The sequence below is a fragment of the Prionailurus viverrinus genome, chromosome D1 (genome assembly GCF_022837055.1).
Source record: "Prionailurus viverrinus isolate Anna chromosome D1, UM_Priviv_1.0, whole genome shotgun sequence".
NCBI lineage: Eukaryota > Metazoa > Chordata > Mammalia > Carnivora > Felidae > Prionailurus > Prionailurus viverrinus.
In genome coordinates, this window is record NC_062570.1 from 114,695,302 (window position 1) to 114,709,722 (window position 14,421).

The 14,421-nt window shown below is 66.0% G+C and overlaps 1 protein-coding gene across 1 annotated transcript in view; it reads right to left on the reverse strand.

Moving 5' to 3' along the window:
• Positions 1–14,421, reverse strand: part of MUC5B (mucin 5B, oligomeric mucus/gel-forming) — a 34,991-nt gene that overhangs the window by 5,259 nt on the left and 15,311 nt on the right. Inside the window, exons 28-41 of the mRNA XM_047823317.1 lie at positions 14,274–14,418; positions 14,151–14,194; positions 13,847–14,068; positions 13,155–13,659; positions 11,575–12,845; positions 10,754–11,430; positions 8,346–10,321; positions 5,738–7,643; positions 3,833–5,479; positions 2,347–3,547; positions 1,997–2,178; positions 1,562–1,733; positions 462–718; positions 32–218 (exon numbers count right to left, since the gene is read on the reverse strand). Of these exons, the coding sequence (XP_047679273.1) occupies positions 32–218; positions 462–718; positions 1,562–1,733; positions 1,997–2,178; positions 2,347–3,547; positions 3,833–5,479; positions 5,738–7,643; positions 8,346–10,321; positions 10,754–11,430; positions 11,575–12,845; positions 13,155–13,659; positions 13,847–14,068; positions 14,151–14,194; positions 14,274–14,418 (10,392 nt within the window). The remainder of the gene's footprint in view (positions 1–31; positions 219–461; positions 719–1,561; positions 1,734–1,996; positions 2,179–2,346; positions 3,548–3,832; positions 5,480–5,737; positions 7,644–8,345; positions 10,322–10,753; positions 11,431–11,574; positions 12,846–13,154; positions 13,660–13,846; positions 14,069–14,150; positions 14,195–14,273; positions 14,419–14,421) is intronic.

Below are 14,421 nucleotides of genomic sequence, written 5' to 3' on the forward strand. Positions count from 1 at the left end.
CTGCACTGAGGCGGCTGTGGCCCCCACTCACCGCACTGGCCCTCCGTGTTGTGGCTGAAGTGGGTGTAGGGCAGCCGGACCTGGAAGACGTGCCCGTCGAAGCTGATGCTGACATCAAGGGCAGGAATGTCGATGCCCATCGTGGTGGTGCCTGTCACGGACACACTCACGCCGTTCTTGGCAAAGCCCGGGCTCACTTGCTTTCCGTCAAACAGTATCTGAGGACATATCAGGGGGTGGGGGTGGGGGATCCATGATCGGGCGGTGGGGCGGCAGGGCCTGCCTTGGAGGCTCTCCCTCCCGGGTGCTGGGGCCCCAAGTCCTTGGGGGAGTCCCAGCTGGCTGCGTTCTTCAGGCCCCCGGGGCGTCATGGCACGCCCTTTGCCCTTCCAGAGGCCCCTCCGGGGGCTGACCTCCAGGCCTGCAGGCCTTCCCCGGTGATGCAGGGCAGGGCCACTCACCAGGGGCTCCTCCTGCCCGTCGGCGCCGGTGCTGGTGGTGAGGATGACCTCCGTGGACTTATAGCGGGTGCTGAGGGCGCGGGGACACTGGGCAGTGGCTGAGGTGGCCCCACAGTAGTAGTTGTGCATGTAGATGCTGAGGTTCCCGTGGCGCGGGCGGATCTCCCGCATGAGCACGTGGGTGCAGTTGTCCACGAAGGAGTAGGAGGTGCCGTCAAAGGTGTTGTAGTGAGAGTTGCCCCAGCCGCTGCACAAGCCTGCGGGACATGGGCAGTCCCCTCACCCCAAAAGTGCCACCCGGGGGAGCCACTCAACTGCCCTGGGCCTTGGCTGCCTCTTTTTAAAATTTTTTTTTTAATGTTTATTTATTATTGACAGACAGAGACAGAACCTGAGCAGGGGAGGGGCGGAGAGAGGGAGAGACCCAGAATCCGAAGCAGGCTCCAGGCTCTGAGATGTTCAGCACAGAGCCCGACGCGGGGCTCGAACTCACAAACCGCGAGATCGTGACCTGAGCTGAAGTCGGACGCTCAACCGACTGAGCCCCGCGGGCGCCCCTCGGCTGCCTTTTTTATAAAATGGGCAAGTAGGCTGGATGGTGGCCCTGAAGGATAAGGACGTGTCCCCAGAGCCTGAGAATGGACCCTTATTTGGGGAAAGGGTCTTCATGTCAGTAATGACGTTAAGTATCTAGAGGATACCGTCCCGGATTACCAGGGTCGCTCTAGCCCAGTGATAAGTGTCCTTGTAAAGAAAAGAGTGGCCACGGGAAGGCCGAGCCACGGCTGGAGGCCCGTGGCCACAAGCCTAGGGATGCCTGGAGCCCCCAAAGCTGACAAGGCAGGGAGGGCCCTCCCTGCAGCCTCAGGCATTCCTGGTGCTGTGACCCAGTGTGCGGTCCTCACTTCTCCCGGAACCTGCCGTCCAGGCGTCCGGGGCCCAGGCCGGAAGTGCTCCCAGACGGCAGCTCCATGAAAGACGCCCAGAAACCCCGGGGATGACGGCGCGGCTGCTGCTCCCGTGTGCACGCCCACCCCCCGTTCAGGAGCCCCTTCCATGTGGGGGGCTCCCTGCACACCCCCCGGCCCCACCCAGCTTACACTCGCACTCGAAACGGAAGTCGCACGGCTCGCTCCTCTGCCACACTCTGACTGGCGGATGCCCATTCACGCAGCTCACGCTGGCCGCCGACTTCCGCTCCAGAAGCACCATGCGGTTGTTGCCTTCACACCGGGCCACCGTGCAGTCTGGCAGGGTCCAGGACTCGTTCACCTGGGAGACACAGGGTACGGTGCTCACCGGCTGGGGGCCATGAGACTTGCCACGTGGCCCTGCCACAGCCTCGGGTCCCTCGTTGCCCAGGACGGGCCCTGTGTCCTGGGCCAGCCCCAACCCTTGGCGCCTTCCTCCGGCACTACCCGTGGAGGGGTGAGCGGGGGCCACCCACAGCCCCAAGCAGGGCAGGCCTCAGCCCCCAGTTGGTTGCCCAACCCCAGGCACACGGCAAAACAAGGGAGCACAGGCAGGAAGCGCACCTGTCGGGGAGGGACAAGGAGGTCGCAGGGAGGAGCTGCGGAGGAGGGGGACAGGGGGGCCGAGGATGCTGGGGGTGAGGAGGTGGGGCAGGTGCTCTGGAAGCGGTCAATGTCACAGTGCTGGTTGCAGATGGCAGAGAAGTGGCAGCCCGCACTGTCCGTCTTGTTGTAGACCACATCCCCTGTAGAGGAGAAAATCACCAAGGGGATCACGCCAAGTTTAGCTCAGGAGAAGGTGGGGCTTGGGCGGCACCACCTGAGTCACAGGAAGCACACGGAGGGCTCCAGAGACCCAGGGTCTGAGTGCCCTGGGTGGACAGTTGGAAGGAACCAGGGGCTTCCTCACTCACCGGGAGAGAAGAGCTGCCCGTATGCCCGGCAGAGGCAGCCGGTGGTGAAGTGTGTGCTGCTGGATGCTGGGGGCCTCGGGGTGGTGACCACGGAAGTGGACGAGGTCCACGCCATGACAGGCAGGGACGTGGAGGCAGCTGGGGAGGGGCCCGGGGCGGTGCTCGGCGGGGAGCTGGTGGCCTCGGTCGTGGGGGGCGGTAGGGAGGTCCTGGTGCTGGAGGTGGCCCCGGCGGTGCTGGGCACGGTGCCGGGGAGGCCGGACGAGGTCTCGGTGCGCCACGTCGGGGACGCACTGACCCGGGTGCTGGGCGGGGAGCGGGAGACAGTGGTGAGCGTGGTGGTGGGCATCGCCGAGGTACGGGAGGTCTCTGGGGACAGGGAGGTCTCCAGGGACAGGGCCGCAGTGGTGGCGGGGGTGGTGGCGCAGTGGCTGTAGTCCTCACAGCAGAGCAGTCGCGCGTGGAAGTTGTGGCAGTAGGGCAGGGGCCCCGGCTGCTCGCGGTTGCGACACACCAGCCCAAAGCTCACGTTGCACTGGACCACCTGCCCCACCTCCTCCAGGGGCACATCGGGCACCTTCTCTGATCGGCACTCGATGTCCCGGGGCCGGTCACAGAAGACGTGCCCGGCCAAGCGCCAGACCGCGAAGGTCTCGAAGTCCCCGCCGTTGGGGCCCGGTATGGGGTAGTCCTCGTCGAACCAGTCTGTCCACGCGCACCGTGGCCTGCAGCCCGGGGAGGATGTGGGGGCCAGCGTGTGCCTGGTGGAGCCGGACTGTGGGGCTGTGGAGAGCGGCGTGGTCCTGGAGGTGGGCCTGCTGGGCCGGGACCAGGGGGTGGTCTGCCCACTGGAGGTCACCACAGGGACCGTGGTGGGTGCGTGGGCTGAGGTGGGCTTGCTGGTCGTCGTGGGGATGCCCAGAGAGGAGGAGGGGCTGGGGCTGGAGACCCTCTCTGTGATCCTAGCAGAGGGAGGAAGCGTCTGGCCGGTGGCCACAGAGAGTCTCTGGGTCGTCTGGGGGGCGGAGGGACCTGGCTGGGAGGTGGGGACAGTGACCCTCTGGGTGATCCCAGAGGAAGGGGGAAGGGTCTGGGTGGTCCAGGGGGAGGAAGGAACTGTCTGGGATGTGGGGACAGTGACCTTCCAGGTGGTTCCAGAAGAAGGAGGGGTCTGGGTGGTCCTGGAGGAAGAAGGAAGGATCTGGGTCGTCCCAGACAAAGGAGGAAGGGTCTGGGTGGTCCGAGGGGAGGAGGGACCCGGCTGGGAGGTGGGGAAAGAGACCCTCTGGGTGGTCCTTTGGGAGGAAGGAATGATCTGGGTGGTCCCAGAGGAAACAGAAAGGCTCTGGGTGGTCCCAGGGGAAGTAAAAAGGGTCTGGGTGGTCCCAGAGGAAGGAGGAGGGGTCTGGGTGGTCCCAGAGGAAGGAGGAAGGGTTTTGGTGGTCCCAGGGGAAGAAGGAAGGGTCTGGGTGGTCCCAGAGGAAACAGAAAGGCTCTGGGTGGTCCCAGGGGAAGTAAAAAGGGTCTGGGTGGTCCCAGAGGAAGGAGGAGGTGTCTGGATGGTCCCAGAGGAAGGAGGAAGGGTTTTGGTGGTCCCAGAGGAAGGAGGAAGGGTCTGGGTGGTGGGGACAGTGACCCTCTGGGTGGTGGCAGAGGAGGAGGGGTACGTGGCCGTCGTCTGTGGCCCAGGAACCTGCGATGACCTTTGTCCTGTGCTGCTGCTGCTGCTGCTGGTGGGCTCAGGGACCACAGAGCTGGCACAGTGGCTGTAGTCCTCACAGCAGAGCAGTCGCGCGTGGAAGTTGTGGCAGTAGGGCAGGGGCCCCGGCTGCTCGCGGTTGCGACACACCAGCCCAAAGCTCACGTTGCACTGGACCACCTGCCCCACCTCCTCCAGGGGCACATCGGGCACCTTCTCTGATCGGCACTCGATGTCCCGGGGCCGGTCACAGAAGACGTGCCCGGCCAAGCGCCAGACCGCGAAGGTCTCGAAGTCCCCGCCGTTGGGGCCCGGTATGGGGTAGTCCTCGTCGAACCAGTCTGTCCACGCGCACCGTGGCCTGCAGCCCGGGGAGGATGTGGGGGCCAGCGTGTGCCTGGTGGAGCCGGGCCGCGGGGCTGTGGAGAGCGGTGTGGTCCTGGAGGTGGGCCTGCTGGGCCGGGACCAGGGGGTGGTCTGCCCACTGGAGGTCACCACAGGGACCGTGGTGGGTACGTGGACTGAGGTGGGCTTGCTGGTCGTCATGGGGATGCCCGGAGAGGAGGAGGGGCTGGGGCTGGAGACCCTCTCTGTGATCCTGGCAGAAGGAGGAAGCGTCTGGCCGGTGGCCACAGAGAGTCTCTGGGTGGTCTGGGGGGAGGAGGGACCTGGATGGGAGGTGGGGACAGTGACGCTCCAGGTGGTCCCAGAAGGAGGGGCCTGGGTGGTCCTGGGGGAAGAAGGAAGGATCTGGGTTGTCCCAGAAGAAGGAGAAAGGGTCTGGGTAGTCCGAGGGGAGGAGGGGCCTGGCTGGGAGGTGGGGACAGAGACCCTCTGGGTGGTCCTTTGGGAGGAAGGAATGATCTGGGTGGTCCCAGAGGAAACAGAAAGGCTCTGGGTGGTCCCAGGGGAAGTAAAAAGGGTCTGTGTGGTCCCAGGGGAAGAAGGAAGGGTCTGGGTGGTCCCAGAGGAAGGAGGAGGGGTCTGGGTGGTCCCAGAGGAAGGAGGAAGGGTTTTGGTGGTCCCAGAGGAAGAAGGAAGGGTCTGGGTGGTCCCAGGGGAGGTAAAAAGGGTCTGGGTGGTCCCAGGGGAAGAAGGAAGGGTCTGGGTGGTCCCAGAGGAAACAGAAAGGCTCTGGGTGGTCCCAGGGGAGGTAAAAAGGGTCTGGGTGGTCCCAGAGGAAGGAGGAGGGGTCTGGGTGGTCCCAGAGGAAGGAGGAAGGGTTTTGGTGGTCCCAGGGGAAGAAGGAAGGGTCTGGGTGGTCCCAGAGGAAACAGAAAGGCTCTGGGTGGTCCCAGGGGAGGTAAAAAGGGTCTGGGTGGTCCCAGAGGAAGGAGGAGGGGTCTGGGTGGTCCCAGAGGAAGGAGGAAGGGTTTTGGTGGTCCCAGGGGAAGAAGGAAGGGTCTGGGTCGTCCCAGAGGAAACAGAAAGGCTCTGGGTGGTCCCAGGGGAAGTAAAAAGGGTCTGTGTGGTCCCAGGGGAAGAAGGAAGGGTCTGGGTGGTCCCAGAGGAAGGAGGAGGGGTCTGGATGGTCCCAGGGGAAATAAAACGGGTCTGGGTGTTCCCAGGGGAAGAAGGAAGGGTCTGGGTGGTCACAGAGGAAGAAGGAACGGTCTGGGTGGTGGGGACAGTGACCCTCCGGGTGGTGGCAGGGGAGGAGGGGTGCGTGGCCGTCGTCTGTGGCCCAGGAACCTGCGATGACCTTTGTCCTGTGCTGCTGCTGCTGCTGCTGGTGGGCTCAGGGACCGCAGAGCTGGCACAGTGGCTGTAGTCGTCACAGCAGAGCACGCGGATGTGGTAGTTGAGGCAAGTCTGGCCTCCTCTCTGCCGGTTGTTCCTGCAGATGAGTCCGTAGTTGACGTCACATCGTAGCACCTGGCCCAGCTGCTCCAAGGGCACGTCCGGGAAGAGGACGGCCTGGCACTCGATGGCCTCGGGATCCGCGCAGAGCTGGCCGCCCGTGTCCTGGATGTGGTAGTAGGTCTCAATGTCGCCCCCGAAGCGGCCGGGCAGGGGCTGGTCACTGTCCAGCCAGCCCGTCCAGCGGCAGGCGGGCTGGCACGGGGAGGTGGCCGCGGTGTGGCCCGTGCTGGGCGCTGTAAGACTGGGGGTCGTTGGGGACCAGACGGTGGTACTGGCAGCCAGTGTGGGGGGCGGACCCGGGCTGGTGGCCCGGGGGGTCATCGTAGTCGTGGCCAGGGTGCTGGGACAGTGGCTGTAGTCGTCACAGCAGAGCACGCGGATGTGGTAGTTGAGGCACATCTTGAACCGGCCAACCTGGTCACGATTGTGGCACACCAGACCCTTGCCCAGCCTGCACTGCACCACCTGGCCCAGCTCCTGCAGGGGCACGTCGGGCAGCAGCTCGGCCCGACACTCCAGGTCCAGGGGCCGCTTGCAGATGGCTTTGCCGGCCGCCCGGATGTTGGCATACGTCTCAAAGTCCCCACCAGAGGCCCCTGGCACCGGATAGCTCTCGTCTAGCCAATCCGTCCAGGCACAGCGAGGCTCACAGGCCGTGGACCCGACTGCTGGTGACGTGGCCGTGGAGGCGACTGTGGAGGAGCCCAGGGCGGTGCTCGGCGGGGAGCTGGTGGCCTCGGTCGTGGGGGGCGGTAGGGAGGTCCTGGTGCTGGAGGTGGCCCCGGCGGTGCTGGGCACGGTGCCGGGGAGGCCGGACGAGGTCTCGGTGCGCCACGTCGGGGACGCACTGACCCGGGTGCTGGGCGGGGAGCGGGAGACAGTGGTGGGCGTGGTGGTGGGCATCGCCGAGGTACGGGAGGTCTCCGGGGACAGGGAGGTCTCCAGGGACAGGGCCGCAGTGGTGGCGGGGGTGGTGGCGCAGTGGCTGTAGTCCTCACAGCAGAGCAGTCGCACGTGGAAGTTGTGACAGTAGGGCAGGGGCCCCGGCTGCTCGCGGTTGCGACACACCAGCCCAAAGCTCACGTTGCACTGGACCACCTGCCCCACCTCCTCCAGGGGCACATCGGGCACCTTCTCTGATCGGCACTCGATGTCCCGGGGCCGGTCACAGAAGACGTGCCCGGCCAAGCGCCAGACCGCGAAGGTCTCGAAGTCCCCGCCGTTGGGGCCCGGTATGGGGTAGTCCTCATCAAACCAGTCTGTCCACGCGCACCGTGGCCTGCAGCCCGGGGAGGATGTGGGGGCCAGCGTGTGCCTGGTGGAGCCGGGCCGCGGGGCTGTGGAGAGCGGTGTGGTCCTGGAGGTGGGCCTGCTGGGCCGGGACCAGGGGGTGGTCTGCCCACTGGAGGTCACCACAGGGACCGTGGTGGGTACGTGGACTGAGGTGGGCTTGCTGGTCATCGTGGGGATGCCCGGAGAGAGAGAGGGGCTGGGGCCGGAGACCCTCTCTGTGATCCTGGCAGAGGGAGGAAGCGTCTGGCCGGTGGCCACAGAGTGTCTCTGGGTGGTTTGGGTGGAGGAGGGACCTGGCTGGGAGGTGGGGACAGTGGCCCTCCAGGTGGTCCCAGAAGAAGGGGAAAGGGTCTGGGTGGTCCTGGGGGAGGAAGGACCTGTCTGAGAGGTGGGGACAGTGACCCTCCAGGTGGTCCCAGAAGAAGGAGGGGCCTGGGTGGTCCTGGGGGAAGAAGGAAGGATCTGGGTCGTTCCAGAAGAAGGAGAAAGGGTCTGGGTGGCCCGAGGGGAGGAGGGACCTGGTTGGGAGGTGGGGACAGAGACCCTCTGGGTGGTCCTTTGGGAGGAAGGAATGATCTGGGTGGTCCCAGAGGAAACAGAAAGGCTCTGGGTGGTCCCAGGGGAAGTAAAAAGGGTCTGGGTGGTCCCAGAGGAAGGAGGAAGGGTTTTGGTGGTCCCAGGGGAAGAAGGAAGGGTCTGCGTGGTCCCAGAGGAAGGAGGAAGGGTTTTGGTGGTCCCAGAGGAAGAAGGAAGGGTCTGGGTGATCCCAGGGGAGGTAAAAAGGGTCTGGGTGGTCCCAGGGGAAGAAGGAAGGGTCTGGGTGGTCCCAGAGGAAGAAGGAAGGGTCTGGGTCGTCCCAGAGGAAGGAGGAAGGGTTTTGGTGGTCCCAGAGGAAGAAGGAAGGGTCTGGGTGATCCCAGGGGAGGTAAAAAGGGTCTGGTTGGTCCCAGGGGAAGAAGGAAGGGTCTGGGTGGTCCCAGAGGAAGAAGGAAGGGTCTGGGTCGTCCCAGAGGAAGGAGGAGGGGTCTGGATGGTCCCAGGGGAAGAAGGAACGGTCTGGGTGGTGGGGACAGTGACCCTCCGGGTGGTGGCAGGGGAGGAGGGGTGCGTGGCCGTCGTCTGTGGCCCAGGAACCTGCGATGACCTTTGTCCTGTGCTGCTGCTGCTGCTGCTGGTGGGCTCAGGGACCGCAGAGCTGGCACAGTGGCTGTAGTCGTCACAGCAGAGCACACGGATGTGGTAGTTGAGGCAAGTCTGGCCTCCTCTCTGCCGGTTGTTCCTGCAGATGAGTCCGTAGTTGACGTCACATCGTAGCACCTGGCCCAGCTGCTCCAAGGGCACATCCGGGAAGAGGACGGCCTGGCACTCGATGGCCTCGGGATCCGCGCAGAGCTGGCCGCCCGTGTCCTGGATGTGGTAGTAGGTCTCAATGTCGCCCCCGAAGCGGCCGGGCAGGGGCTGGTCACTGTCCAGCCAGCCCGTCCAGCGGCAGGCGGGCTGGCACGGGGAGGTGGCCGCGGTGTGGCCCGTGCTGGGCGCTGTAAGACTGGGGGTCGTTGGGGACCAGACGGTGGTACTGGCAGCCAGTGTGGGGGGCGGACCCGGGCTGGTGGCCCGGGGGGTCATCGTAGTCGTGGCCAGGGTGCTGGGACAGTGGCTGTAGTCGTCACAGCAGAGCACGCGGATGTGGTAGTTGAGGCACATCTTGAACCGGCCAACCTGGTCACGATTGTGGCACACCAGACCCTTGCCCAGCCTGCACTGCACCACCTGGCCCAGCTCCTGCAGGGGCACGTCGGGCAGCAGCTCGGCCCGACACTCCAGGTCCAGGGGCCGCTTGCAGATGGCTTTGCCGGCCGCCCGGATGTTGGCATACGTCTCAAAGTCCCCACCAGAGGCCCCTGGCACCGGATAGCTCTCGTCTAGCCAATCCGTCCAGGCACAGCGAGGCTCACAGGCCGTGGACCCGACTGCTGGTGACGTGGCCGTGGAGGCGACTGTGGAGGAGCCCAGGGCGGTGCTCGGCGGGGAGCTGGTGGCCTCGGTCGTGGGGGGCGGTAGGGAGGTCCTGGTGCTGGAGGTGGCCCCGGCGGTGCTGGGCACGGTGCCGGGGAGGCCGGACGAGGTCTCGGTGCGCCACGTCGGGGACGCACTGACCCGGGTGCTGGGCGGGGAGCGGGAGACAGTGGTGGGCGTGGTGGTGGGCATCGCCGAGGTACGGGAGGTCTCCGGGGACAGGGAGGTCTCCAGGGACAGGGCCGCAGTGGTGGCGGGGGTGGTGGCGCAGTGGCTGTAGTCCTCACAGCAGAGCAGTCGCGCGTGGAAGTTGTGGCAGTAGGGCAGGGGCCCCGGCTGCTCGCGGTTGCGACACACCAGCCCAAAGCTCACGTTGCACTGGACCACCTGCCCCACCTCCTCCAGGGGCACATCGGGCACCTTCTCTGATCGGCACTCGATGTCCCGGGGCCGGTCACAGAAGACGTGCCCGGCCAAGCGCCAGACCGCGAAGGTCTCGAAGTCCCCGCCGTTGGGGCCCGGTATGGGGTAGTCCTCATCAAACCAGTCTGTCCACGCGCACCGTGGCCTGCAGCCCGGGGAGGATGTGGGGGCCAGCGTGTGCCTGGTGGAGCCGGACTGTGGGGCTGTGGAGAGCGGCGTGGTCCTGGAGGTGGGCCTGCTGGGCCGGGACCAGGGGGTGGTCTGCCCACTGGAGGTCACCACAGGGACCGTGGTGGGTACGTGGACTGAGGTGGGCTTGCTGGTCGTCGTGGGGATGCCCGGAGAGAGAGAGGGGCTGGGGCTGGAGACCCTCTCTATGATCCTGGCAGAGGGAGGAAGCGTCTGGCCGGTGGCCACAGAGAGTCTCTGGGTGGTCTGGGGGGAGGAGGGACCTGGCTGGGAGGTGGGGACAGTGACCCTCTGGGTGATCCCAGAGGAAGGATGAAGGGTCTGGGTGGTCCAGGGGGAGGAAGGAACTGTCTGGGATGTGGGGACAGTGACCTTCCAGGTGGTTCCAGAAGAAGGAGGGGTCTGGGTGGTCCTGGAGGAAGAAGGAAGGATCTGGGTCGTCCCAGACAAAGGAGGAAGGGTCTGGGTGGTCCGAGGGGAGGAGGGACCCGGCTGGGAGGTGGGGAAAGAGACCCTCTGGGTGGTCCTTTGGGAGGAAGGAATGATCTGGGTGGTCCCAGAGGAAACAGAAAGGCTCTGGGTGGTCCCAGGGGAAGTAAAAAGGGTCTGGGTGGTCCCAGAGGAAGGAGGAGGGGTCTGGGTGGTCCCAGAGGAAGGAGGAAGGGTTTTGGTGGTCCCAGGGGAAGAAGGAAGGGTCTGGGTGGTCCCAGAGGAAGGAGGAAGTGTTTTGGTGGCCCCAGGGGAAGAAGGAAGGGTCTGGGTGATCCCAGAGGAAGGAGGAAGGGTTTTGGTGGTCCCAGGGGAAGAAGGAAGTGTCTGGGTGGTCCCAGAGGAAGGAGGAAGGGTCTGGGTGGTGGGGACAGTGACCCTCTGGGTGGTGGCAGAGGAGGAGGGGTACGTGGCTGTCGTCTGTGGCCCAGGAACCTGCGATGACCTTTGTCCTGTGCTGCTGCTGCTGCTGCTGCTGGTGGGCTCAGGGACCACAGAGCTGGCACAGTGGCTGTAGTCCTCACAGCAGAGCAGTCGCGCGTGGAAGTTGTGGCAGTAGGGCAGGGGCCCCGGCTGCTCGCGGTTGCGACACACCAGCCCAAAGCTCACGTTGCACTGGACCACCTGCCCCACCTCCTCCAGGGGCACATCGGGCACCTTCTCTGATCGGCACTCGATGTCCCGGGGCCGGTCACAGAAGACGTGCCCGGCCAAGCGCCAGACCGCGAAGGTCTCGAAGTCCCCGCCGTTGGGGCCCGGTATGGGGTAGTCCTCATCGAACCAGTCTGTCCACGCGCACCGTGGCCTGCAGCCCGGGGAGGATATGGGGGCCAGCGTGTGCCTGGTGGAGCCGGACTGTGGGGCTGTGGAGAGCGGTGTGGTCCTGGAGGTGGACCTGCTGGGCCGGGACCAGGAGGTGGTCTGCCCACTGGAGGTCACCACAGGGACCGTGGTGGGTACGTGGACTGAGGTGGGCTTGCTGGTCATCGTGGGGATGCCCGGAGAGAGAGAGGGGCTGGGGCCGGAGACCCTCTCTGTGATCCTGGCAGAGGGAGGAAGCGTCTGGCCGGTGGCCACAGAGAGTCTCTGGGTGGTTTGGGGGGAGGAGGGACCTGGCTGGGAGGTGGGGGCAGTGGCCCTCCAGGTGGTCCCAGAAGAAGGGGAAAGGGTCTGGGTGGTCCTGGGGGAATAAGGAAGGATCTGGGTGGTCCCAGACAAAGGAGGAAGGGTCTGGGTGGTCCCGGGGGAGGAGGGACCTGTCTGGGAGGTGGGGACAGTGACCCTCCAGGTGATCCCAGAGGAAGGGGGAAGGGTCTGGGTGGTCCAGGGGGAGGAAGGAACTGTCTGGGAGGTGGGGACAGTGACCCTCCAGGTGGTTCCAGAAGAAGGAGGGGTCTGGGTGGTCCTGGGGGAAGAAGGAAGGATCTGGGTCGTCCCAGACAAAGGAGGAAGGGTCTGGGTGGTCCCGGGGGAGGAGGGACCTGTCTGGGAGGTGGGGACAGTGACCATCGCTGTGTTCCTGGGGGAAAAGGCCTGGGACCGGGTCACTTCTCTGGTGGAGGCCCCTGGTCCCGGTGACGTCACAGCCCCAGCAGCAGTGCTGCTGGTGCTGGGGGCCGCGGAGGTGGGGCAGTGGGGGGAGGGCTGGCAGCAGAGCGCCCGGACGTTATAGTTGAAGCACATGTTGAACTGGCCCTTCTGGTCCGCGTTCCTACAGACCAGCCCTGTCTGCAGGCTGCAGCTGATCACCTGCCCGATCTGGTCGATGCTGACCTCGGGGTAGCTCTCTGCCCGGCACTGTACGTCCTTGGGCTCCCGGCACAGCTTGCCCCCGGCGGCCCTGATGTTGTCGAAGGTCTCCATGTCCCCGCCCTCCACCCCTGAGGTCGGGAAGTCCACGTCAAACCAGTCTGTCCACTCGCACTGGGGCTGACAGCCGGTCGTGCCCTGGCCGGTGGTGGGCCCGGTTCCCGGGGTTCCCGGCGACGTCTTTGTCATTGGCGTGGTCGTCTCTGTGGACGGTGGGCTGACGGTGCCGGTGCCGGTTGCGCCCGCTGCTCTGGTGACGGTGGGAGCCACGTGGATGGGTGTCGTCCCTGACACCGGGGTGGGTCCCGTCGAGGGGCGCCACGGGGTCCCCTGCGGGCTCGTCCGAGTCCACGGCCCGGCGGTGGTGGCGGCGGTGGCGGTGGGCCCTGCGCAGTGGTCGCGGCTGCAGCAGAGCACACGGATCCTGTAGTTGTAGCACATCTTGAACAGGCCCGCCTGCTCCTCGTTCCTGCACACCAGGCCGAAGCTGGGGTCGCAGTGCACGTGCTGGCCCAGCTCCGCGGGGCTCCTGCCGGGGAAGATCTCGGCCTGGCACTCGATGTCCTCCGGCTGCTTGCACACGGCCCCTCCCGCCCTCCTGATCTTGTCATACGACTCAACGTCCCCCCCGGCCTCCTCGGACTTGGGGTAGTCCTCATCGAACCACTCTGTCCACCGACACCGGGGCTGACAGGCGGTGGTGGCCGAGGCCGAGGAGCTGCTTAGTGTCCGGGTCCCTGTCGTGGTTGTGGCCTCCGTGGACTGGACGGTGGGGGCCCGCGAGGACTGGACGGTGGGGGCCAGCGTGGACTGGAGGGTGGGGGCCGCCGTGGACTGGACGGTGGGGGCCCGCGTGGACTGGACGGTGGGGGCCCCCGTGGACTGGACGGTGGGGGCCGCCGTGGACTGGACGGTGGGGGCCCGCGTGGACTGGACGGTGGGGGCCCCCGTGGACAGGACGGTGGGGGCCCGCGTGGACTGGACGGTGGGGGCCCCCGTGGACTGGACGGTGGGGGCCCGCGTGGACTGGACGGTGGGGGCCCCCGTGGACTCGACGGTGGGGGCCCGCGTGGACTGGACGGTGGGGGCCCCCGTGGACTGGACGGTGGGGGCCCCCGTGGACTGGAGGGTGGAGGCCACCGTGGACTGGAAGGTGGGGCCAGACAGGGAGCTGACCAGTGGCTGCTGGGTGGTGGCACCAGGGGAGGTGCCACAGGGCACGTGGTCACAGCAGAGGACTTGCAGCTCATAGTTATAGCATAGCTGGTGGCTCTGCTCACCGTTGAGGCAAGTCAGCCCCCGGGCCACGTCACACTCCACTTTCTGGCCCAGGAGCTGCAGCGGGATGTGGGGGAATTTCTGTGCCCGGCACTCAATGGCCACTGGGGCTGGGCAGACCTCATGGCCCCTCTGCCTCAGGTTCACAAACGTCTCAAAGTCTCCACCTGCCAGGCCAGGCTCTGGATGGCTGCTGTCATGCCAGCCGGACCAATAGCACACTTCTCGCACACACACGGTGGAGGAGGTGGGGACTGAGCCTGTGGGTGGGAGGCAGGAAACTCATCAGCCTCCTCTGCATGCCCGCCAGCCGTGCCCAGGAGGAGAGGTGACCCAGGCCGTCCCTCACGCCCAGGATGCCTGCACTGACCTGCCACTTGGTGTTCCCTCACCACCCAGACTGTTGCCCAGACTCCGGGGTTTGGGAGAGGGAGGCAGGACCGGCAGGGCGTCCTCCAGGCTTACCTGTTGTGGAGAGGGGTGTCACGGTGGTGGTGAAGGTGAAGGGTGTCGTGGACGGGGTTCCGGGACATTCCACAGCCCTCCGAATGATGGTCCCATTGTTTCCACAGATGGCGATCAAACAGGCACCGAGCCCGTCGGTCGTGTTGTAGATGACGTCCTCGAAATGGTAGGTCCTGCCCTCGTAGGTGCAGGTGCAGGCTGGCAGACAGGGTAGGCGCAGGGCTGACTTGGAGACCCCAGCCCCCAGTCCCTAGCCCCGCATGGCACCCCTCACCCTTACCTTCGAGGCTGTGCGTGCACTGGAGGCCGCCAGCCGTGCATTCACTAGGGAGGGGAGAGGAGAGAGCTGAGGGCCAGCCCCACTGGGCCGGCAGCCCCCGCCCCGGCTCCCCCGCCCACTCACCAGCTCTGGCAGTTCTCTGCCGTGGGGACCCTCGCGCCCACGTCGTGGTAGTTCCCGTCCTCATCGTAGCAGCCGCACTGGGCCACGCACTTCATCTGGTCCTCGTTGAAGAACGGCTCGCTGGGCGGGCACTTTGGGTAGCAGCCTG